This window comes from Mauremys reevesii, linkage group 19 (assembly GCF_016161935.1).
Source record: "Mauremys reevesii isolate NIE-2019 linkage group 19, ASM1616193v1, whole genome shotgun sequence".
In the NCBI taxonomy this organism is placed as follows: domain Eukaryota; kingdom Metazoa; phylum Chordata; order Testudines; family Geoemydidae; genus Mauremys; species Mauremys reevesii.
The window spans coordinates 5,196,052-5,222,205 of record NC_052641.1 but is presented as its reverse complement, the minus strand read 5'-3'; the positions used below and the strand labels follow the sequence as shown (position 1 = coordinate 5,222,205).

General features: G+C 44.2%; 1 protein-coding gene across 16 annotated transcripts in view; it reads right to left on the bottom strand.

Moving 5' to 3' along the window:
• Positions 1-26,154, bottom strand: part of ZNF618 (zinc finger protein 618) — a 268,840-nt gene that overhangs the window by 59,828 nt on the left and 182,858 nt on the right. For 14 of the 16 annotated variants that reach the window (XM_039506113.1, XM_039506105.1, XM_039506102.1 and 11 more), the window contains 2 exons: positions 22,710-22,787; positions 11,167-11,205 (listed from right to left, as the gene is read on the bottom strand). In XM_039506113.1, the coding sequence (XP_039362047.1) occupies positions 11,167-11,205; positions 22,710-22,787 (117 nt within the window). The remainder of the gene's footprint in view (positions 1-11,166; positions 11,206-22,709; positions 22,788-26,154) is intronic. The other 2 variants (XM_039506106.1, XM_039506111.1) reach the window with 1 other exon arrangement.

Sequence of the window (26,154 nt, the reverse complement as noted above, 5' to 3'; positions counted from 1 at the left end):
CACACAGATGCTTGGTGGCCTCTATATACGATATGCATTTCATGAATGCCAGATCCTATGTCATCAATTGACCACTAGCTTTGCACTTGATGATCAGCAAATGCAGGGCAGGCGCTGTCTCCTACTATGTGTTTATACAGTGCCTAGCACCAGGGGGCTCCAATCCTGGTTGTGTTCTTTAGTGAGAGCTGCTGCAGTGGAGGCCAAATTTGCTTCACTCAATACAAAATTCGCAAGTTGGGAACACTGTAGTTGTCACACACTGTAGAAGTGGGCAGAAGGAGTTCAAAAATCAGAAGAAAGACTGACGGATGACAGAACAAGGAGCAATGGTCTCGAGGAGTAATGGTCTCAAGTTGCAGTGGGGCAGGTTTAGGTTGGATATTAGGAAACACTATTTCACTAGGAGGGTGGTGAAGCACTGGAATGGGTTCCCTCGGGAGGTGGTGGAATCTCCTTCCTTAGAGGTTTTTAAGGCCCAGGTGACAAAGCCCTGGCTGGGATGATTTAGTTGGGGATTGGTCCTGCTTTGAGCAGGGGGTTGGACTAGATGACCTCCTGAGGTCCCTTCCAACCCTGAGATTCTATGATTCTATGATATTCCATGACTAAAAAAACCAATTTATTCTTTTTTTTTTTTTTTTAAAGGCCTGTGATTTCTGGGCCAATCTCATGATTTTGGGGGTCTGAGTCAGGATTTTTGAACTTCTCAAAAAGGATTTTTGAACTGGATTTTTGGCCAGACTGAGAGAACCTTATACCTAACATGGCTGTTTTAGGCAAGTTCTTTCTTGTTGTTTGCCTTAGAATTTAAGTAATGATGTTACTTGCTAGAGTAACTGGGGGAGGCACCCAGTGCCCAGGCACTGGTTTGAGTTTAAAGAAAGGCTACTGGGTAAGCTGGGCTCTGTGTGCCGGGCTTCTTGGCATTTACCGTGTGGTAAATGCTGCAGTGAGGGGTTTGTCCAAGAGCTGGCCACTGGTGGTGCCACAAGCAGAGGGATTTGTTATGGGTGTCAGGTAACAAAATCCAGGCTGACCTCTTACTTCAAATGGTTTATTATTTGTATGACTGCAGCACCTAGGAGCCCCAGTCATGGATCAGGATCCATCGTGCTTGGTGCTGTACAAACACAATAAAAAGATGGTCCCTGCCCCAGACAGGCTGCAATCTCTGTATAGATTTTCATAGATTCATATGAATCTATAGATTCCAAGGCCTGAAGAATCCACTGGGATCAGCTAGTCTGACCACCTGAATAGCAGAGGCCAGAGAACTGCCCCAAAATAATTCCTAGAGCAGAACTTTAAAAAAAACAGCCAAACTTGATTTAAAAATGATCAGTGTTAGACAATCCACCACGGCCATTGGTAAGTTGTTCCAATGGTTAACTATCCTCACAATTAAAAAATTATGACTTATTTCCAGTCAAAATTTGTCTAGCTTCAACTTCCAGCCATTGGATTGTTATACCTCTGTCAGCTGGATTGAAGAGCCCATTATTAAATATTTGTTCCACATCTGGATACATACAGACTGTAATTAAGTCACCCCTTAACCTTCTCTTTGTTAAGCTGAATAGACTGAGCTGTTTGAGTCTCTCAATACGGCAGGTTTTCCAATCCTTTTATCATTTTCATGGTCTTCTCTGAACCCTCTCCAACTATCAACATCCTTTTGGAATTGTAGACACCAGAACTGGACACAGGATTCCAGCAGCAGTCACACCAGTGCCAAACACAGGGTAAAATAGCCTCTCTACTCCCACTTGGATTCTTCTGTTGATGCATCCCAGGATGGCATTTGCCCTTTTGGCCACAGCATTGCACTGGCACTCGTGTTCAGCTGATTATTCACCCTCCCCGCAAAATCTGTTTCAGAATCACTGCTTCCCAGGACAGAGTTCTCCCTCCTTCAATTATAACCTACATTCTTTGTTCCTAGATGTATACAGTTACGTTTAGGCATATTCAATTGTTTGCTTGCACCCAGTTTGCCAAGAGATCCAGATCACTCTGTATTAGTGACCTTTCCTCTTCATTATTTATCACTCCCCCAATTTTTATGTAACCTGCAAATTTTATTCGTGATGATTTTGTTTACTTCCAGGTCATTGATAAAAATGATAAGGAACACAGGGCCAAGAACTTGTCTCTGTAGGACCCCACTAGAAACACACCCACTTGATGGTAATTCCCCATTTACAGTTACATTTTGAGGCCTATCGGTTATCCAGGTTACAATCCATTTAATGTGTGTCAAATTGATTTTATATCACTCTAGTTTTTTAAACTGAAATGTTGTGCAGTACCAAGTCAAATACATTATAGAAGTCTAAGTTTATAACATCAACACTATTATCTTTATCAACCAAACTTGTAATCTCATAAAAAAATACCAAGTTAGTTTGACAGAACCTGTTTTCCCTAGATCCCTATTGATTGGCATTAGTTATATTACCCTCCTTTAATTTTTTATTAATCGAGTCCCATGTCAGCAACTCCACTGTCTTTCCCGGGATCAATGTCAGGCCGACAGGCCTATAATTACCCTGGTCATCCCATTTACCCTTTTAAAATATTGCCACAACGTTGGCTTTCTTCCAGTCTTCTGGAACATCCCCAGAGTTCCAAAATGTATTGAAAAATCAACATTAACGGTCAAGTGAGCTCTTCGGCCAATGCTTTTAAAATGCCTGAATGCAAATGATCTGGACTTAATGATTTTAAAATGTCTCACTTTCGTAGCTGCTATTTAACATCCTCCTGAGTTACTAGTGGAATAGAATGAGTGAGTGGAATGGAAAGAGAGTTATCATCAGCAGCATCTGAGACTACAGTACATCGTCTCTTTCCCCCACAAAATATAGGACAAGAGAAAACAGATGGATACAGACAGATGGTGAAGTACAAGAAAACAGACAATGTTGCTCAGCATGATGGGAAGTGTGGTTTCAGCAAACCAACAGCCTAAGGTGTTTTTTGTGTATTTTTTTTCATAAGTACGACCGCAAAGGAAAGTTTTGAGGAGCATTTTGGAGGAGGACAATGAGTTAGTTTTGAGGAAGCTTATGGGGAGCTCCTCCCAAGCATGAAGGGCAGGCCAGGAGAAAGCACAAAGGTGCTGTTTGAAAATGGAGGTTGCCATTATGAGCCAATCGGAGGCAGGAGTTGAAATCTTGACAGCAGATGGGAGATGATAGGCAGAACAGAATACAATCCCAATGATTCTGAATGGTAGACCAGGAAGGGCCATGAAAGTGAAAACAAGCAGTTTATGTTTGATGTGATACAGGAGAGGGAGCCATTGGAGGAATGCAAAAAGAGGGGTGACATGGGTAAAGCAACAGGTTAGGAAAATAATCTTTGCAGCAGCATTTTGAATGGATATGAGTGGGGCAGGACTGCATGTATTTGTCAAGTGCTGGAGAGAAGGATGTTGCAGTAATCAAGACCCGAGATGATGAGAGCCTGAATGAGAATTTTAGACCTGCAGATGGATAAGAAAAGCCGTATCTTAGATGTGTTATGCAGAAAGCATCAGCAAGATTTAGACAGAGCCCGAATGTGAGGACCTACTGAGAGGCTGAAGATGACGCTCAGCTTATGAGCCAGAGTGACAGGCAGGATGGTGGTGATGATTAAGAAAGGCGGTAGCACAGAGGGCTTGTTGGGGGGGTGGGGAGATTCGGGGCTCTGTTGTAGCCACGTGGAGCTCCATCTAACTGGCTAGACAATCAGAAGGAGACGTCAGAAAGACAGGTTGAGATTTTAGTTTGCACAGAAGGAGACAGATCTGGAGCAGAGAGGCAGATCTATGAGTTGTCAGCAGATACATGGTGGCTGAACTGGTGTGTGCAGATGAGATTACCCAGAGATAAGGGATAGAGGGAGAAGAGAAGGGAACCAAGGACAGAGCCCTGTGGAACCCCCACCGAAAGCTGGAGAGCAGATAAGGAGGATCCTCTGAAGGACATGCTGGAGGAGGGATTAAAAAGCTAGAGGGAGAACCAGAAGAGGATGGTGTCATGGGAAGACAAGAGAGAGCAAGGTCGACTGCTGAAGGTCACGCTGTCAAGGAGGATGAGGATGGAGTACTGGTTCTGAGTTTTGGCTAAGAAGGAGTCAGAGGAGACTGGTGACGGCTGTTTCACTGGAGTGAAAGAGGAGGATGCTGGACGGGAGAGAGTCTAGGCTGGAACTGGAGGAGAGGACTTCAGACAGTGATTGTAACAGCGCTTTCAATGAGTTTAGAGATGAATGGGAGAAGGGGCAGCAATTGGAGAGGCAAGTGGGTGAAGAGAGGGTATTTTAAGATGGGAGAGACTAAAACATAGTTGTATTGTGAGGGAAACGAGCCACAGAAGAGCAAGTAAGTAGTCAAAGAGAAGAGTAAGGGAGGGGAGCTCAGGAGATGGGTGGGGGTCATCGGGGCAAGTGGACAAGGTGAGCAGATGAGAACTTCTGCATCTGTGATGAGAGAAGGAGGCGAGAGTTGGTGAAGGGAGAAGGAGAGGCAAGGGGAAGATCATGTCATATTTTGTCAGTTTTCTCTTGGAAGAAGTTGGCGAGGGCCTGTGCTGAGAGAGGTGTAGACAGGAAGAGGAGAGGGTTTCTCAGCAACAAGGAGGCTGGGATTGTGAGCGTGAGGTTTAATTAAGTGGGAGAAGTGGAGGTATTTAGCAAGGAAGATGGCAGATCTGAAGGAGAGACTGAATTTGTAGCGGAGGAAGTCAGCCGGTCACAGGATTTCTGCCAGCGTCACTCTGCAGAGTGAGAGTAGGAACACAGAAAGCAGATGTCGTGCTGGGGGGGGGGGAATCAGGACTGACCTTGAGATGGACGAGAGGGGCAAAAGAGTCCAGGGTTGAGGAGAGAGAAGCATGGAGAGAACCAGTAACAATATCAGTGGGTGGGAGGGCTGAGAGGCCAGGTCGGAGAGGGCTGAGATGGTCAGAAGCCATCAGTGCCAATGGACTGGAAGTCAAGGAAAGGCAGAGGAGGAACAGGGCGTGGGGTGCGCTTGGTAAAGACTGAGACAAGTGAATGGTCCTTTTGGTTAGGGCTGCAGGGTGAGTGAAGAGATGAGGGCGAGGACAGGGCTCAACTGGGTGGGTCACAGAGGAGACTGTGAGGAGAGGGAGAGAGGACGAGGAGTTGAAATCAGAGAGGAAGGCTGCTGGGGAGGAGCCAGGTGAACAGCAGATGACAGCAACATGGAGGGGGAGAAGAGAGGAGCGGCTGATGCAGTGCTGTTCAAAAGAGAAGAAAGAGGGAGGCAGGAGGGCGTGGAAGCTGCAGGAGAGGGGAGGAGAAGCCCAACACCCAACCTTGATCTGACTGAAACATGAAGTGGTTGTGGATGGCTACGGTCTCCTTAGCGATGCAGTGGGTGTCCCGGGGACAGCAAGGGAAGGGCAGGAGGGAGAGAAAAAGGAAGGTGGTGGGTGTGATGTTAGCAATGGTGACACCAGAGAGGTGGAGAGCGTGGGGGAGACTGGTGTGGGAGAGGGTGAGGATGGAGGGAAGGCCAAGGCTGGGGCAGAGGAGGGTGTGGGATTTGTATTTGTGCTGATGGGGTCTGGGAAAGATCAGGATGGAGAGCAGGAAAGGAGCAGGTAGAGTGGGTGGGAACTGTGGCTGAGGAAATGGAGCCAGTGTGGGACGGGGCAAGAGGATGGACGCAGAAGAGGGCTGTGGTGAGAGCCAAGGGGGAGGGGCAGATGGACTAGGGAAAAAAAGGAAGACGCAGTGAAGGTAATAGCAGTGCAGTCCCCTCAGGTAGCTGTCCCTCCATGCTAGGAGGGGAGAGAAAGCCTCCAGGCCGTTCTCCCATGGGGAAAGGGACACCCCGGGAGCGGAGCTGCCCACCGGTGATAGCGCAGCCCAACTCAGGTAGTTGCTCATAAACAGAACCAGAGCTGGAGAACTGGAGAGACTTGGAGCCTCCCGCAGCAGTTACAAAACTGTTGTAGTAACAGATCAGTACGTTATTAGCGATGGAAGGAAGTGGAATGTTCAGGTCATTTGAGCGGGATGAGGTGCCCCTCCTTTTTTATATTGTTTTTCTGGACACCACAGAACAGCTGGCTGGTGGATTTGTTAACACCTCAAGGAAGCGAACTTTGCTGTAATGGCTGACACTACTTCCTGAGCACATCTACCATCGTGCGGCCGGGCCATCGCTTCCCTGAGCCTCAAAATGTTCTAACCCACTGAGGTAAGGAACAGAAACCATGTGGCAACACCAGCTCCATCAGGTTTGGCTGAATCCTAAACACCACCTCATTTCTTCTCTTCTCTATATTCTTTTTGCCTTCTGTCTAGTAAGAGCCTGGCACAGCCACCAAGGAAAATCCACCTAATGCAACTGTGATTAATAAAAGGCAAGCTAAAAAAAGGGGACAGCTTTTCACTTAGCAAAAATTGGTGTAGCTCCTTGCTTTACTGAAGTAAATGCTTTTAGTCCAAGACTGGTAAAAGCTTTCCAGGTCTCAAAGTAGCTAATAAGATCATGTACTGAGATTAATTTCCCAGCAGCTAGGTTGCAATCAAGAAGGCAAAGACAGAAATTGTATTTTCGATCTTTAATATTCCCCCTGCCTCCCCCGCTTACGGTGGGCTAGTGCTCTTTGGAATTACCTCAGTTAGGCAGAAGAGAGATTTGTAGGTCTTGTTTTGTATGAAAGGGAACAGAAGAGGACTTCAGCAACTCAAGACCCTCTCTAACTGACTCTCCTTCTCTAACAAGGACAGGCAATGCCATATTTAATCCCATATTACATTTTAACAACCTACATTCAATGGCTGTTATTTAGTTTGCAAAGATAAGCAGCTGACAGTTAGCAAACGATACGTTTGATTGCACGGACAACCCTAATTCTGCTCTCTTGTGTGTCCATCTTGTGCACTGAACGAGGCAGGTTTGGAAAAACCAGTATGTGGGCATGGAATTAAAGACTGTTCCATAATTCAGACAGATGGGGACTGAATTAAGATTGCCTGGGCAACCATAAAACGGGCATTGGCTCACTTTCAAGTGCTTGACTTTTCAACCTAAATATACCTCCTTTTAATACTGGGTTTTTGTATGTAATTTCCTCCTATGCCTTTTCTGGAAGGAAAAAAGATAAAAACAAAAAATTACACAAAACTTTACCAGCCGTCACATCATGCACCATTAGCTGAACCAGGCACCTTGCAGCACCAGCGTACAGACTGCTGCTACCTAAGCTACAGGACTTAACTACACTAGCTGTTAGCAGCAGAAAGCTGTTCTCTCAGATGAGGAAGTCAATGGCACCACGTGCTGGGTCCAGGGTGTGGTTGATAGAAGAGGCCCTGGCCCAGCCCAACTCCCTTCTCACTAAGGTGGGGAAAGGACCCTGGGCCATGTTCCAGGTAATGGGTTTGGCTGGCAGTGAGCAAGGAGCCTATCCCGGCCCTATCCCCAATCCCTGCAGCTACAGCTAGTTCAGCAGCTCCCAGAAGTTCTCAGTACAGTGCGTGGGGCTCCTGGTTGGCATTTGTGACACCCCAGCTCTTGGGACATTCATTTGCAGGTTTCTTGCAGGGTGCCAGTGTTTCCCTGTGGAATGCAAAGTGGCAGAGGGGAAATGGGGATCATGAACAGTTTACAGGAATGGAATTTCATAGACAAAGAGAAGGGACTCCTCTAGCCCAAAGGCCGTCTCTCTGCTGAATGTGTATAATGGAAAGTATGAGGTAACCTAAATACCGGGGTCACTACCAGTGCCACCTGTGATGAAGAACTGTGAAACACAGAATTCTTTAAAACTTTTTTTCCTAGAACACAATTGTTGAATGTTATAATAGTTGTACAAGGGTTTTATTAACACTTTAACCCTGTTGGGTCTGAGATCCACCAACAACACTGTCCTCTCTGCCCCGGGAACTCCCGGGAGGAAGTAACTCTCTAATGCCTTCCCAAGACCACTTCCACCTCAAAACTTTGGCCTTTGTCCCTTTAAGAGGAGAACCCGAGTCAAATCAGGCAGTTGACATGCCAGTCCCAGAGATTACTAGTGGATCTTAGAACCCCAAAGCGAGGTGTAGTCTTTTTAACAGGAATAATCCTCCAAAGAGTCCAACCACTTCACCCACAAGGGAGTCTTCAGAGCTCTTTCCAGGCGGGAGTTCTAACCACATACTTCTCTTCCTAAGGTTGACTGCAAGCAGGCTAACTGGTTTCAGCTGTATCCCATCCCCTGCCTTCCCATGAAGAACTTCCAGAACTTCCTCCTCCAGTGTTCTGATCTCCCCCCCAGCACACCAAGGGGCGGCACACTGCTTCCCGGCTTCATTTACCATACTGATAACACAACAAAGCAAGCAGACAAACTGCAGCTCAAAACCAGATCCTAGGAGGGTGGGCTGTTCACATCAGGGTCCTCTGCTGAGAGGGAGCATTTCACTCGAGTCCCCTTCCTGAGAACACTTCACATGGAATTTGCTGGCATGAATGACAACTGGCTCCAGAGAGTCACCACAAAAAATAATCAGTACAAATAAAACCTTTACAGCAGGAGGGAAGGGACTTGTGATGGGGTTGGCATTTCTGAGTGAGAGATGCTTCTCCTTGGTTATTTGAGCTGGTACTGCAGGCCCTCTGGCTGCATAAAGGAGGATTCCCATGAACAGTTTAAGGTGCATGTGAATTGCACCCCTGGACTCCTGCAGGTTGGGTACTTGTGGGAAAGCAGAAAGCTCTCACAAGGTGAGAGAAAACAACAGCTTACTGCGCCCTGAAATCTTGAGGCACTGGGAAGGAAGAGGATGAGCCGTGTCTAGAGAATCAACGAATAAGGAAACCCAAACGGCTAGAGTAGCCAATGAGGTAAAAATAGCAAAGGAAGATTTAAACAATAAGGAAGACTGTTAATATAAAGGAAGTAAAGATCCAAACTGGGTCACGAGGGATGGGACTGGAGCAGCGAGCAAAGCAAAAATAGCAAGGAAGGAAAGATAAATAAGAAGTTCTTAAAATAAATAAGAAGCAAACAGACTGACAAGGAAACAAGAAGGCCATTGAGAGGGAAACGGAGAAAATCCAGAGAAGACCAGTATTGCTCAGGGCTTCAATTCATCCACAAGGGAGACAATGACAAAGCTGAGGAGCTTTATTATAGCAACAAGGAGGAAGAGGAAGGAAAGTTTTATCAGAAATTAGAACCATGTGAATTTACCAACAGCAGCCCCAGCTGAACAGCTTAATATTCAGCTGAAAAGATAGTTTCCATGACAAATGGAAACTGTATGTGGAGCACCAAATAATTTAATGCAACTAAAACCCTCCAGTTTCTCCTTCGTTTCTGGTTTTCCTTCCCTCGCTGTCATCAGGTGTCCTGCCTTCCTATACCCTATGTCCTCTGACTTCACAGATAAAAAACGTGGGATTTTAATTCACAAAAAGTGCAGCATACAAAAGCCTGCCCACATAACATGTAACGGGAGTTTCCGAAGCACTGCAGGAAACACAGAAGGGTCTGCTGGCCAAGTCACGTGGCTGAATAACTAAACCGGTGACATTTAAAAAAACAAAAACAAAAGAGAGAATTGCCAAAATGCAGCAGGGCCTGCTGTTCTCCATGCCAGAATTCAGCACAAGCATAAGAGGCTGGAAAGACACTGGGGGATCACCCAGGACAAAGGGCAGCACCAGAGGGCTGCAGAGAAGCTACTGAAGAATGAAAGAAGAAATTACTGAGCTAAGAGCTCACTGTGAATGGGAGAGGGAGACACCTGGTAAATAACACCCCTGAGTCACTCAGGAAGAGTAAGTCTAAGAAACCCATACCGGTCCCTGGAGGGCCCCGTGGCGGCAGCCTCAAGCATTCAAGTACCACGAGTGAGGCCTCAAAAAAGCACGACATTTTCTACAACTACGATGGCTGGAAACTTGCTTCTCTTTTTAAATGAAAGCTGAGAGTCTCACTGAATGACACGCCTCCACAAGCTGTGGCTTTCAGAAAAAACACTAAATAATTCAAGACTCTTGACAAATTCTTAAGAGTTGGAAACACTGCGTATGTTCCCAGTCAGGAAGAGTGTTTTACAAACTGGGAGTCAATTTATACTGCTCACTGCTTTGGTCACGAATGACCGTGCAACGCGATTGCCATCCAATCTCCGTATGACACCATGCCAGAACACTGGGGAGGGTGTGGAAGAAAGGAGGAATTCAGGATACACTGAGATGTCACCATTTCCTTGGGGCGCTGCTCCCCCTACAAACTTGGCACCACTCAAGGTGCTTAAAAGGGTGCATGACAAAACCACCTCAAATGTCAGAACTGTCCGAGAGGTCACGCAGCAGCAAAGCCCCAGGGGAAATCAATAGAGTTAAACTTGCATTCACAGAACTAAGTTATACCCTCCGTACATGGGGAGCGAGAGAGAGAAATAAGAACACTAGGGGAACAAAGGGGATGCTCGGTTGGCTTTATGCATCTACCACAAACAGGAAAGCACCTTTCCTGCGCTGCTCTTAGAACTCTCATCAAACGCAGCTTCTCATTAGCACAGTGGAAGGTGCCCTCTTGTGGTACACTGTGGAAAAGTGCAGTGAATGCAGTTTAGCAAAGTGGATCTCCCACACCGGCACAAGAGATCAGGACAGATACAGGGATCGGCATGATTGAAACAAAGACCCAGGGGCTGTCTGGACAATTGAGTGTTGTCATAAATTGGTACCATTTTAATTCATAGGGGACTACAGGCCTCTCACAAAGGGGATGATGTCATCCCCTTCTGTCACTTTCCAATCCAACTCACCTGCACCTTTTTTAAAGTTAGAGAATGGTCAAGTGACTGACTGCAATGCTGAACACAGCCCCTCCATGTCTCTCTTCTGATCTGCATAAGTAGCCGACATCACATAAAAGATCTCGGATACACAAACTCAGGGCAACGGGAGGAGAGTAACAAGCTAGATGTAAACTCTGCAATGCCAGTACCGCAGTGAGAGCTGGAACACACCGCAAGCGAGCCGAGATGTATCACTCAACAGAATGGGAAGAGATGTTCACCTGCTGTGAGGTAAAACACCTGTCCAGGAACATGCCCACAGCCATCGCACCATGCGCTCACACACACCGTGCGCCAATCCCCCCCTCCCCACACACACACAGCGAAGTTAGTACTTACTGCCTTGTGAGGCTCCTTCACCTGAGGCAGCTTCAGTGTCTGCAAAGAGAAAGAGCTGCACTTAGACTTGCCAGCACATTCTGTCGAACGTTTGACAGCACACAGCGTCTTCAACTGTTTCATGGGGGGGGCTGGAGTTTTGTAATTCCTGGCTCCTCGTTCTCTATCCTCCAGTCAGATTCCTCCTTCTCTGCTAGCCCCTTTTTCTATCACACACACGCCATGCAGCAGATTCAGCAGAGAGCAGGCCCTGGGGATGCCAACTCTCGACTGCAGGGATCTCTGCGGCTCTGAACTCAGCCCTAACTCAGCAGAGCAGGCCCAGTGGTACTGGGGTCCCACTGAGGGAGGAGCACACTGGGAACCTTATCATTTGCAGGGCTCATTCTGAAGGCTCTCTCCAGATTAAGCAGGCCGGGAAAGGCTGAGCTTCTGTTATCAGGAGGTGGGGAAGGGGACTGAGGCTCGACCAGGTCTCTCTCTCAAAGTGCAGCTGTTTTGGGGCGTTCGGTCGTGAAAGGCCTCTCGTCCAGAAACATGTGATTTGCTTTCATTTGCACTTTTCCGAACAAGGGCATTTCTCTTCTGACCCGTTACAATGGGCTGCTTTTTAAATGGAAATGTTACAACCTGTCACTTCCTCCTGCCCAGCACAGAAAGGCAGCGGCTTAGAAACCAGCTCCAAACAACCCAACGAGTCCCTCTGTCAGTGAGCCTTGGTCTACACTACAGACTTCTGTTGGTATAACCACATCGCGGAGGGGTAAAGCCACACCCGAGTGATGCAGTTATACTGACCGAACTGGTGTAGACAGCACTATCTCGGGGAGGTGGAGTACCTATGCCAATAGGAGAAGTTCTCCCGTCTGCATAGGTAGCATCTTCACTAAGCGCTACAACGGCACAGCTGCACCAGTGCCGCTGCAGCACTGTACGTATAGGCAACCCTGAGTCAAGAGAGAGTGGCTACCCGGTGCATTAGGTGGGAGAGATTGCTCAGATTTCAAGCCTTGGGCTGGCTGCAGCTCAAGCTATTTTTCTCCCTCAGGTGTTACCACTGAAGTGATCAGCAGAGGTGCTCCAGCTGGAGCACTCTTGGCTTAAACAGGAACGAGCTGCTTGCAGGGCACTCTCTGCGAGGGCTCCTTGGCTCTCTGGACCTCTGTTCTCTAATGCCGTGATTCTCAAACTTTTGAACTGGTGACCCCTTTCACATAGCAAGCCTCTGAGTGGGAACCCATTATAAATGCTGGAGGCAAAGCAGGGTTTGGGGTGGAGGCTGACAGCTCGCAATCCCCCACATAATAACCTCACAATCCCCTGAGGGGTCTCAAGCCCCAGTTTGAGAACCCCTGCTCTAATGGAAAGTGCAAGCTCCCCTCCCTTTTTTAAAAAAATGCAAGCTTCTGAGACAGCCAAGCTGTTGGTGAGAGAGCAGACAGTCCCAGTGGATCTGTGGCTGGGATGGTCAGGAAGGCTGGGTGAGGTTTGCTCAACAGCCCAAGTGTTATTAACTGAATCTGTAAAGGTAAATCCACCCTTTTCTACTGAATGTTGAAATCACTGATGTGCCTAGAGTCTGGACAAGTGCTGTAAACACAGAAAAACAAACACAAAATGTAGCGCTAATGCTGCCCCCCTAAGGGATGCAGAACTCCATACCGTGCTGTCACTTTTCTGGATATTCTGGGCTAGATTCACAAGGGGATTTAGGCACTGCGACGCTCAGAAAATCACTGGGATTCCCGAAGCCGGAGTTAGAGTCATAGCGTTTCAGGTCAGAAGGGACCACCAGCCCTAGTCTGACCTCCTGGGTATGACAGACCACCCGGCACCCGCACACTAAACCCAACCTGCGTTTGGCACTCGGGCTCCCTGTACAATGAATGAATGGAGTCAGGCCCCTGGGAATGGGATTCATAGGAGCCAGCGCACTGAGCTGCCCGCGCTCGCCAATGGGAGCTGCCAAAGAGCGGGGTAGGTCCTAAGGCCCGCCCCTCGAGGAAGTCTGTGCTATGTCCAAGCTGGAGCAGACCCCTCTAGCTCAGCTGTGAATCATCTCCTCCAGTTAGGAGCCGAAGGCGGTTTTTTTGCCAGAAGGCTGAGGAGGAGGAAGAGAACCTCCCTGTGGTTACGACGCTCACCTTCAACCCCCCACGCCTCCCAGCCTGATGAAAAGGGATTTAAACTGGGGTTTCCCACCTCGCACATGAATGCGCTAAGCACCGAGGTGGGATGATCCCTCAGTCTCAGTGTTCCACTGTGGATACAGAAGGAGTCACTGGGCCAGAGAGAGTGCAAACACAGGCATGACTCTACAGCCTGGTGGTTAAAGTATTCACCCAGGATCCAGTCCCCCTGCTCCAAGTCTCTCCATGGCTGATCTGTGTAGAGTTAGGTAGAAAGACGCCTGTTTTTTTGTGAATCGCTCTGGGGCTTAGGTGTCTGGGTGCCCGGTGTGGGGCTGCAGTACATATGTGCAGAGGCAGAAACATAGATGCCTAGGGAACTTTGACTGCAAAAATGTAGGCAGTGAGTGAGCGTATGTGCCTACAGGCATAGGTGCTGGAACCAGGGGGGCTGGGGTGCGCCTGTATCCTCTGGCTTGAAGCGGTTTCCTCCACATACAGGGTTTACAGTTTGGTTCAATGGCTCTCAGCTCCCCCACTATACACATTGTTCCAGCCCCTCTGCCTACAGGGCATTTGTGAACACCACTGGTGCCAAAATCTTGGATTTAGGTGCCTAAGGCGGCAGTTAGGCATCTACATTCTTTTGTGAATCCAGTCCCTTATGCCTCCAAATTCACAGAGAGAGAGAGCGAGCACGGCCATCTGCAATATGGAGGAGGACACCACTGAGGGAAAGACCTGTACAATAGATGGGACAAAAACATCCGGATTTCCCTCTCCAACTGGTTACATTACACTGCAGTCTTCAGTTCCAGTGTCACTAATGTCACACATGGAAAGAAAGCACTGACCAGAAACAGCACAAACCACGACTGTATTCAAAGGCCTGCATGAACGCAACGGGTAAGGCTGCAAGCTGAAAAAATTGTTAAAACTCAAGAAATGCAAATGCTTAGGTTTACAAAGCTACGTTGAATTGTCCCATATTTCATAACTTATATTTTCAATTATAATCCAAAATATTCTGCATGTTCCATGAAAGCAAGTTTGTTACCATGCAAACCTTAACAGTGGCATTTCATAGCTTTTTTGATATTTAAATTGGTAACCCTAATTCATTAATACCATTTTTTGCAGTTAATTTCTTTTTTTTTTCTTAAAAATAAATAAAAATATAGGGCTGTGGACCCCTGTATTTGTCCAATTCTGTTTGATTATTTATTGTGATTGATTAATGTAAGAACATAAGAATGGCCATGCCGAGTCAGACCAATGGTCCATCTAGCTCAGTATCCTGTCTTCCAACAATGGCCAGTGCCAGACACTTCAGAGGGAATGAACAGAACAGGGCAATTATTGAGTGATCCATCCCCTGTGGTCCAGTCCCAGCTTCTGGCAGTCAGAGGTTTAGGGACACCCGGAGCATGGGGTTGCGTCCCTGACATTTGGCTAATAGCCACTGATGGACCTAGCCTCCGTGAACTTAACTAATTCTTTTTTAAATCCAGTTATAGTTTTGGCCTTTACAAATCCCCTGGCAACAAATTCCACAGGTTGACTGTACATTGTGATAAGAAATACTTCCTTGTGTTTGTTTTAAACCTGCTGCCTACTAATTTCATTTGGTGACCCCTGGTTCTCGTGTCATGTGAAGTGGTAAATAACACTTCCCTAGTCACTTTCTCCACACCAGTCATGATTTTATAGCCTCTATCATATCCCCTATTAGTCGTCTCTTTTCTAAGCTGAACACTCCCAGACTTTTTAATCGTTCCCTTATGGAAGCTGTTTCATACCCCTAATCATTTTTGTTGCCATTCTCTGTGCCTTTTCAAATTCTAGAACAGGGTTTCTCAAACAGGGGTCACCACTTGTGTAGGGAAAGCCCCTGGCGGGCTGGGCCGGTGTGTTTACCTGCCCCGTCCACAAGTCCGGCACATCGCGGCTCCAATTGGCCCAGAGCAGCGATCCACGGCCAGTGGGAGCCACCATCAGCCAGCCCTGTGGACAGGGCAGGTAAACACACCAGCCCAGCCCGCCAGGGGCTTTCCCTACACAAGCGGCGACCCCTGTTTGAGAAACCCTGTTCTAGTAGGTTGTTTGTTTGTTTCTGAGATGGGGCAACCAGAACTGCACGCAATATTCAAGATGTGGGCATACCATGGATTTGTATAGTGGCATACGGATATTTTCTGTCTTATTAACCTATCCCTTTTTTAATGGCTCCTAACATTGTTAGCTTTTTGACTGCTATTTTACATTGAGCAGATGTCTTCAGAGAACTATCCACAATGACTCCAAGATCTTTTTCTTGAGAGGTAACAGCTAATTTAGATCCCATCATTTTGTATGTATAGTTTGGATTATGTTTTCCAATTTGCATTACTTTGCACTTACCAACACTGATTTTCATCTGCTATTTTGTTGCCCAGTCATCCAGTTTAGTGAAATCCCTTTGTAGCTCTTAGCAAGTCAGCTTTGGACTTAACTATCTAGAGTAATTTTGTATTGTCTGCAAACTTTGCCACCTCACTGTTTACCCTCTTTTCCAGATCCTTTATGAATATGTTGAACAGCACTGGTCTCAGTACAGATCCTTGGGGGACCCAGCTATTTACCTCTCTCCACTGTGAAAACTGACTATCTATTCCTATCCTTTGTTTCCTGTCTTTTAAGCAGTTACTGATCCAGGAGAGGACCTTCCCTCTTCTCCCATAACTACTTACTTCACTCAAGAGCCTTTGGTACGGGACTTTGTCAAAGTCTTTCTGACTGATAGGAAAGAAGATATTTATACATATTTGTAATTATTTTAAAAATAATAAAATATGTAATAAAGTCTGCACACTGCAGTAAACTGAAGCACCTGAGTAGAAATACACAAAGTCATCTACGGAACTACAAAGTCCTACAACTGTATTTCTTCACAAATTGTATAGATTTGACATGACACCATTCTGTCACAAAAGGAAAAACTAGCTGTGACACAGTGGAATTCTGCAACACATCATTCTGGAGTCCATAGTTAACAACATAAATAAACCCAATGAAAACTGAGAACTATGCATGTGCAAAAGCAATTTTTAATAATTTGTTACTGTAGTTTCAAACTTAGCAAGAAAAAAGCCACCTATGAAATTTTAAAGTTCAGCCGTTTCTGAGTTATACATGTGCAGAAAAGTTACAGTTATTTTAAACAGGAAAAATAGGATTTCCCTGTTTGTGTAACTCAAAACGGTTTAATGAATGAAAGCCAAAACAATACCCATCGCCAAATCATCTTTGGGCTGAGATCTAGTATGTAAAGTTTCTGACTTCACCAAATCTGTATCAATGCATTTAACTTGGCTAAAAAAATCTACAGCATGTGCTTGGTACGTAATTTTCAAAGCCAGATAATTTGGTCAAATCAATTTCCTCCAATACCAGAAATGCAGTTTCTCCTCAAGGAGGAATTATTAGACTGTCAAATTTCAGTTTTCCACAACCAGTCATTTCAGCAGTAGAGCTGTTCTAAAATAAGTTGTTAAAATATATACAATAGGAAAAGTGTTTTATTTCCATTCTCAAACAGCTGAACTGGTTCTCTCCCATCAAATTTTTTTTTTAAACCAACTTTGGGCAGAGACCAATACTGCAAAATTTCAATCTGAAACCTCTGCAAAGTTTTCAGAGAATGAAAACAGGATTAAAAGAGAAATCTGAACTAAAGATGTCAATTCTGCTCCTGCTATAATCATAATAATGAATCAGATCCTGAGCTGGTGTAAATAAACATAGCTACATTGACTTCTATTGAGCTGTACTGATTTACAACAAGCTGAGGATCCAGCTGGTATACCCAGACTGAAACAGAATTGTCAATGAGTCTGATAGTAGTTACTAAATAATTTAAAGCAAAAACATGCTGTATAAAAACGGCGGTCCAGGATACAGTTATTACCTCAAAAAAACCAAAGTATCCTCAAATTATTATAGCAGAACTGGTAGCTCTCGCTAGAATTAAAGTTAAGTTGAGATTTGCTTTATAATCCTCTTTTCACTTGTTCATAACTATCTGAAAAATACTCTTTAGGGCAAATGTTTTCTGTTCTTAGTCTCAGCCCAGGTTTTTTATTTAATTTTATTTTGAAAGTCTAGTATAATAAATGCAATCATTTTTGAGTTATGGAGAGGTGAAAGAAAAGGCAATTGTCCCACTTAAATGTTTAGATGCTTTTCTGCTCACCTCACTCAAATATAGCTGAACTATACAATTTAAAACATTCAGGATGGTTCCTTCCTACTGATGATTAGACCCTTTCATGGTTTAAAAAGCTATAAACAAAAAAAAAATACAGTGAGTTACAAGTACTTAAGAACTTGATTTCATGCACGTGCAGTAGCATTTGCTAATGCTGGCATCTATGATACTATCTATTGTCACAGTTAGTTAATATGGTGGACATATCACTGCAGAAATGCATTATAGTTTGAAATCTTTGTGTTCCAGCACAGTTTAGATGCTCCACAGGAGGAGGAAGTCATCTTGCTTTTGCAGGGCTTCTAAGCTCACTGCAAAGGATTTTTTCAGCTACTCTAACTTCACCATTTCTCCACCACCCCCCTGTTATTTTTCCCTCTTGAAAAAATGTGGAAGAGAAATTTCTTATCTGCCCTTCTGCTCCTGTCAAGATGTATCTACATTCAGGACAGGAAGTTTACGATGCTTTGCTCTCAGGCACTAGTACTTGAACAAAAGCTTCCGCAACACTTTGAACTCTCAAACTGCCAGGACCTCATTCCCTAGAAATGTCCAACCAGTTTAGAATTACGCGGGGAAGGTTTTTCTATGTAGGTAAATGCCAAATTCTCAAAACAGGAAACAAACCATTCCCAAGGATGAACAAATAATCTTGCCTAAAAGATAACATGCCACCCACAAAATAGAACCCTTGACCCCACAATCTGGGAGGGCAGTGGAGGTGGATGAAGATATAAAATTCAATGAAAGTTCTTCTGAAAGTCAGAATTACAGAAAAGTATTTTTCCATTCTTTAGAGATGTCGTCAGCATAGGATTCTGACTTACGGAGCTGAACAGCTCAAAGGGGTGTTTTCCAAACAAGAAAAGAAACAGTAAGTGAAGCATCAGGCAGCATGACTAGTAAAAAGATAGGCCCAAACTGCAAAGAAAGTGGGGAGAAGATACTTGCCAAGAGCAACAGATAGGAAGCCTGAAATGGATGTGTCCTCCATAAAACAAAAGCCAACTCCTGTAAGAAACATTCCAAAAAGGAACCAAACTGAAAGGAGCCGGAGAGTCTGTGATCCGCACACATCTTGGGGACAGGATCTGCAGCACTGAATGATGACATTCCTCCTACAAGCCAATCCTGGCACTAATAACCCTTTGTAAAGTGGGGTGGACCATATGGGTGCTTTCTATGTAATCTGAATTGAAACAGGTCTGAAGCTGGCAATTGAAGTGTCCTGTCTCTGATGGTACAAGACCTTCTAGCTGTAGGCCAGCCAGGTCATAATGGAAAAACATGCAGTCAGACAGGGTCATTTTAATGACAGCAAAACCTACTGACTTGGTGTCAAAAGAAACACAAACCTTTAAACCCAGTCTTCTTCAGGGAAAAAAACAAAACAAAACCCTTTTAGTGAAGAAGAGAACTGGACACTTCTCCACCAAAAAGCACTAAAAAGCAATGGAAGAAAGAACCTCAAAGAAGTGGTGAAGGTGCTTGGCGCAAACGAGCTGTTTGGCCTTGAAAAAGAGCTGGTGTGCTAAGGTCAACTTGCCGAGAATGATAAAAAACTACAGAAACAGACAGGAAAAAAATGCTGTGGACTGACGTTGGCTCAGGAAGCTCAGAGGAAGGGCACTGGACATCCAGGCAGAAGTAGCATACAAAGTCAGAAGATCCAGCTGCTGAAAGAAGGGTCACTTCCTGACCCCTGTGAAGAGGAAGTGACTACAAGATTCCAGGGGTGAGTTACTGGCAGATGGAGTGTGTACAAAGGACGGAGGGGTAGAACTGGATGAAATTTTTCAATCAACAATTTTTTTTTTTTGTTAAAAAATGCAAGTTTGGCAACACTGAAATCTTTCACAAATTCATGCAGTTTTGACAAGCTGTTTGTTTAGAAACAAACAAAAGATTCCAAGAAATTCAAAATTTCAACATTATTAAATGAAATGTTTTGATTTTTAGCTTTGAAACGACTTTTCATTTAGAACCTTTCTTTCTGTGGTTTTATTAAAAACTCAAGTGCTTAAAATGCTCAAAATCAAAATGAAATGTTTTGTTTCACTTGAAACTAAACTTTTAGACTTGTTGAAAGTTTCCAAAATTTGTGTGTTCAGTTCAACCCAAAACAAATTTTTCATCACACTTCTGAAACAGCCAAAAAAGCAAAAAAGCAGTTATGTGCCCAGCTCCAGTGGGAGAGTCTCAAGTACCAGTGCCTTAGAGGGTCAAACAGAGCTGGGGGAGCAGTGTCACCAGTGGCTTTGGACTTAAAATCCAATTACGTGGACATAAGATTATGAATTTAAAAACTCAGCAGTGAGGAAATGCCAGAGTTATGGTTGTATCTACAACGTTCAATCGGCCCACGTGCTAATGACATGGTCATCTCGTACTGTTATTCATTACAATATAATAGACACTTTTTTTTCTACAACTTTATATACACACGTAAAGCATCTTGCAATACACTTCTTTCATTCTTGTATGGTTTCACTGATTTCATCCTCATTATTGGAATGGCCCAGTATATTGTGCTTAATGGAAAACATTCTCTCTATATGGTATTATGCCATTTACTATTTTTTCACTGAACATGTACTATATATGTTCAACAGGATATTTTCCCTGTACAGGCAGATATACCTCTGAACAGTAATTTATTACTGTAGTATCTCACAATCTATTTATCAATGAATGTCAAGTATCAGAGGGGTCGCTGTGTTAGTCTAGATCTGTAAAAGCAGCAAAGAGTCCTGTGGCACCTTATAGACTAACAGACGTATTGGAGCATGAGCTTTCATGGGTGAATCCCCACTACATGCATCCGACGGTGTGGGGATTCACCCATGAAAGCTCATGCTCCAATACGTCTGTTGGTCTATAAGGTGCCACAGGACTCTTTGCTGCTTTTATCAATGAATGACATTTATAGAGCTCTGGCAATAGTAAATATTCATTTATGATTTCTTATTTGATTGTGTACATGAAGAAATAGCTAATTTATATAATTAATGTGACCTATCCTCAAACTGCCTTAATAAAATTCAAGTATTATTTTCACCAAGTACTGGGTGCATGCTTTTAAAAATGGCGTGAAAATTTATTTAATTTCAGATAAGAATTTGTTGCATATGTAAACTGTGCTTGTTCACCTCGGCTTTGCAAATTATTGACATATTTCTAAATTCACAAGTAGAAATAATTTGGAAACTAATTTTCTCCATAAACACATATAAAAATATATGTTTTCAGAAGCTAAAGATAAGATCCTGTTTCCACTAAAGAAAACAGTCCTATTAACATCTGAGAAAGAGAGAGAGAGAGAGACAGGATTTCACCCTAAGTATTCAATTGAATTAAAAATAATCATGTCTTTACAATAAAACGTGACATACTATACTTAATCAGTGATGCTACAGTGATGTCTCTGGACGCCAGCTGAGATTAGGGTCCCATTGTGTTAGGTGCTGTATAGAAACACAGCAAGGAACAGTCTTTGCCCCAACTAATTTACAATCTAATTACAGTAGTTACTGAAACAATTAATGTTACACTTGCAAACCTTTTATATGCCAACAGATAATGCACTTCACTACTGCCTTATGTTTTGCTTCAACTATGGTATGCTACTAATTTGTAGTATTGCTTATATAAGTGACGGTCAAGGACCTTGCTGACATTCACAAAGTAGTACAAAATATTAGAACATGCTACCAACATGTACGTAAGGTTGTAGAAGAAACTGTATAGTATTATACTGCATTATTTGAGAAATAGTATGTGACCATGTGATTAAAGGATGTATTATAGTATACATCCAGAAATGGGAAGCGTTAAACTCACTCTTAACTCTCATATTTGCTGACTTCTGAGACTTGATATTTGTAATCTTCATCTTTAATATACATTATAATGTTTTATGCTGGGATTTTCAAAACAGCCATTGGGAATTGGGCACCTCACTCCCATAGGCTCCTTTGACAATTCCAGCCATAATCATTATGTAAAGAAAATATATCCAAAAACATGCAGGTGTTATCACAATGTGGGCACTTAAAAAAAGATACCCCTAAAATATTCAGAGAGAGACACCTCAGTGCTAGTCTCTGAAGTGAAATAAAATAAATGCACCTGTATGCTTGATGTCACAGTTTCAAAAGTCCATAATTCTGTTATTGCACAATCGGTTGTTTTGTAATCATATTGCTTCAAGAAAGTCAAAGCATGAGAAATTTCATACCAGAAGTATCAGAGGGGTAGCCGTGTTAGTCTGTATCCACAAAAACAATGAAGAGTACAGTGGTACCTTAAAGACTAACAAATTTTAGGCATAAGCTTTCGTGGGTGGGTTTTTTACCCATGAAAGCTTATGCCCAAATAAATGTGTTACTCTTGAAGGTGCCACCGGACTCCTTGTGATTTTTATACCAGAAGTACATTTTGAAAGTTACAATCAACTGAAAAAAGAGATTTTGACTGGAAGTGCCATTTCAACCTTTAATATAAAGATGATATGGAGACACTACAGTACACTATAGAAAAATATGATAAAGAATTTAGCAGCCAATGTTAAGAATCTCAGTAAGTATTTAAGTAATGACAAACATGATCATCATACATGTTTTACTTGCATAAAATTCCTTTCCTTGAAGACACACAAGTGCTTTGGATAATCTATTTACAACGCACCAATATCCTTAGAGATACTGAACTGTTTTTTTTTGGTCCGTCATTACCCAACTGATTTCCAGCAAAACAGAAATGGATTAAAATATACAGGATTGGCAGGAATTTGGGGAGCCATGGACAGATGCCTATCATCACTACAGGAACTGGATTGCTGATTCATTTGGAATGCTGCATCAGAGAGGAATGCACCCACATACAGCAGTGCACCCCAAATCATAGCCCCTCACAGGAAGAGAGTAAGAGACCCCTGTAGAAAATTTCACTGATATCTTATTTAAATTAATTGAATGTAGTAGCTCATGGTGATGTCCAAAAAGAATACTGCTGGAGCACGGATCCCCCTTCCTTCTGACTGCAGAAGAGTTCATCCTAACAGTGGCACTTGGTAGGCTCATTATAATGACAGGCAGTAGCAGCAGAGGAATCTCAAAAGCATGAATGTTAACCTAGGATTCTCAAAGGTTTGAGCAGGAGAGAGATACCTCTATGCGCCCGCACATGGGTCTGGAAACAGTTGTAATACTTGTATTTCTTCCCACATATTCCACACTCATAAGACCCTGAAAAACAGGACAGAAAAGTACAGATTACCATATTAAATCAGTAACAAGCAGACAGCCCCATGATACAGAGACAGCCACAAACTGATGAGAGGACAGTGCAGCTGTCAGCAAGAGAGGGTTTGGAAGGCTTGTGGAGTTAAGTGCAGGGAATCTGTACTCCACTGTCCACCTCTAGATCCTTTCTTGCTGAGTAAGAGTACTTGACACATTTTGCTGCATTTACATTTACAATATATCTTTATAAGTTTATTAATTTGGAAGAACCACTCTCAATATATCCTGAATTATGATTTAATAATAATTTTCTAGTAGTCGGAATAAACCTTGAACTAGTATTTCCGCTTTTTTTATCTTCAAAATTTCTCAAACATTGTAATGACCACACAAAGAGATTTGGTACGTATCCAGGAGGATACCAGATAGATTAAAACGACCTTTATAGGTAAAACTCTTCTGATCGCTGTATTTCCGCCTCTCAGTTTGCTTATCTGATCTCAGAAGATATGTATCTACAAGCAGTCAGCAGTAACAGAGACACAAAAGTTGAGCTGGGAGAATAATTTGCAATGACAAAATTAGTTGTCAATGAATGTAGCCTCTCCTGCTCACAGAACATTCATAAGCAGTTAGAGACTTCCTCAAATATATTTGTTATTTAAAATTTGTATACTTAAAAAAAACCAACCCTCTATGGATTGGTTGTAAATCATGCTTTGCAGTGACACATAATTTGTTAATTGTGCTGTTAGCTATGATTAGTTATGGAGCGCTGTTCCTGCTCCCTTTTAGGGGGAACCCGGGGGCGGGGGGAGACAGGGGCGGCTCTAGGTATTTTGCCGCCCCAAGCACCGCAGGCAGGCTGCCTTCGGCGGCTTGCCTGCGGGAGGTCCCTGGTCCCGCGGTTTCGGCAGCGTGCCTGCAGGAGGTCCGCCGAGGCTGCGGGACCAGCAGACCCTTCGCAGGCACGCCACCGAAGGCAGCCTGCCTGCCGCCCTCCCAGCAACCGGCAGAGCACCCCCCATGGCTTGCCGCCCCAGGCACGCGCTTGGAGCGCTGGTGCCTGGAGCCGCCCCGGGTGCGGGGGGGGGGGGAGAACATTACTTTGTGTGAATTTAAAATGGAATGTCCGCGGCTATTTGATAATGTCGCTTTTAAATTTACTTTTCCTGACCATGCAGAGCCAGTAAAACTCATGGAGGTGAGTGAACACCAAAGGAGCATGAGTGTGGCCAAAGCACACTCACATACAATTTCAAGCAAATAGTCACCTGCTTTTTTTGTTTCTTGATCATACTTGCTCGGCTGAGTGATGTCTTTCAAGGGAAAATGTCAACCAGTTATCTGTGTACTGTTATTTATGTCCTTTCCTTCTCATTCAATGACCTGTCCCTTTTGGTTTGGGGGAAGCTGATTGGATTGTGTCCCTTTTGTTTCTAACAGAGCGGAAGTCTGCTTTGTCTCTGAATAAACATTGCTATGGGAATGCCCCTTGAGTTGCGAAGGGTATTTATTCCTCACCACTGGTGCTGAAACTGCAGGGGGCGCTCGCAAGAACACACTACAGTACAGTGCGCTATAGCAGTGTCAGAGTAAGACGTCTTTCAAAACAAAATCTAAAATGCTGTATTCATTCTCGGAAGGGGAAATCACACTCAGGGAAGGGAGCAAACCAAATCCACTTCCATCTGTTTCTTAGCAAGAGATTTATTTTTTGAATATGAAGAGAGTCATAATCCCGGGGCCAGTCTGCAGCAGATTTTAACAAATTCAAAGTAGGCCAAATTTTGGGCCTCAACAGGTTGATATCATCCCTCTGACATCACTTTACATATTAAATAATTCATTATACTTCTCCCCTAACCCAAATCCTCTTTTTATAGGAGTACTCAAAACCAAATATCTTCAGTCAATGAAAATACTCTTCACCACTTGGGTTACAAAGAATAACAATTCCATTTCATTGTTAAGGATCTGTCACGCCAAGAGGAGAACAACATAACTCACAGCAAAACCAGCCAAATACCCAGGGGCAGCTTTGCATACATGAAGATCATGGAGAAAACAAAAAGAATGAGGGGCTCTATTCTGATCTTTTTTAGCCTGTGCGTCTTTCTTTTGTATTTCTCCCCACTTCCCTGGAAATGGTCTGTCGCACGTAAGTACATTTAGTTGAGCAGCATTCCACAAAGAAAAAAAATAGCCCACATGTGACCACGTGTTGCCTTCTAACAAAAACCTGAACTTGCATTTCCAACATGAACACAGGAGATTCCTCATCTGAAAACAAGTGTCCATGATTCTGATGCCAAAAGAGGTGAAAGGCTGTTAGTGCTGGCTATGGGCCAATGGATTTGCCAAGGCTGCTGATCCTCTGCTAGTCTGCCCTTTGGCTTCTCCTGGGCAGATCCTGCTAGTGATCTAAAATATGGGAGTTTCAGATGTGGACACATAGGGCCAAGATGAAAGACCCACCAAACTCCTTGTCACCTGTGACTTAAGCCAGCATTTGAACCCCAGATCTCCAAAGGTGAAAGGCCAGTGATCTATATCCACTGTCACTGAGACCCTACGGGTTTCCATTTTACTTTCTCCCCATGTATACACAGGTCAAGTCCCTCGCCTTTCACCGTACTAAACACTAAAATCACAGCTTCCAGAAAAGCCTGGTGTACAGGACTGCTTGTGCCATAATATAAAAGAAGCAGGAGGGCTGACTCAACATAGTCTGTCTTTGTGCTGATGTTCTCCTGGGCTCTGGGCTAATTTCCCAGAGGGTGTTTGCTCCACATCCTCAGATGAGGGTACATCTAGCCAAGTCCTCTGAGCCCTCAAGTGGTAAGGTGAGAACAGTTAAAGCTCCATGCCCTGAAGACAGGACAACTTGTGGAGGTTGTCATGGGACCTAAGCAAGTACTGGAGTCCTCAGGTTATAACAGAGGAACCCTAAAAATAGAGGCCTTTGTTTAGAAGATCCTGCACTGCAGTGCTTTTCGGGGAGGAGAGGGAGTAGAAACATCCACACTCATCCCCAAAATGAGAGAAGGTGGTGATGATTTGCCACAATATGTGTGTTATTTCAGAGGGAGGAAAGACAAGGTGAAAAAAGACACGCTGCACGCTAGCGGCTTAAAAAGCACATGCTTGTGTGGCCTTGGGCACTGCTGCTATGGTCACAGGGCCACCCTGGGCTTTTGGCCATGTTGGGACCAGTCATGCAGGTTAAAATTGCCCGAGGTATGGAAAGAGATGGGGGCGGGGTGTGCGCGGTTAATTGGTGTCTTAGACTTAGCCAGATTTTTTCCTGAGTCTTGTGTTTGGAATTTGTGCAACATTCCAGTGGCATCTAGAGCTTCCCCTTGCTCTG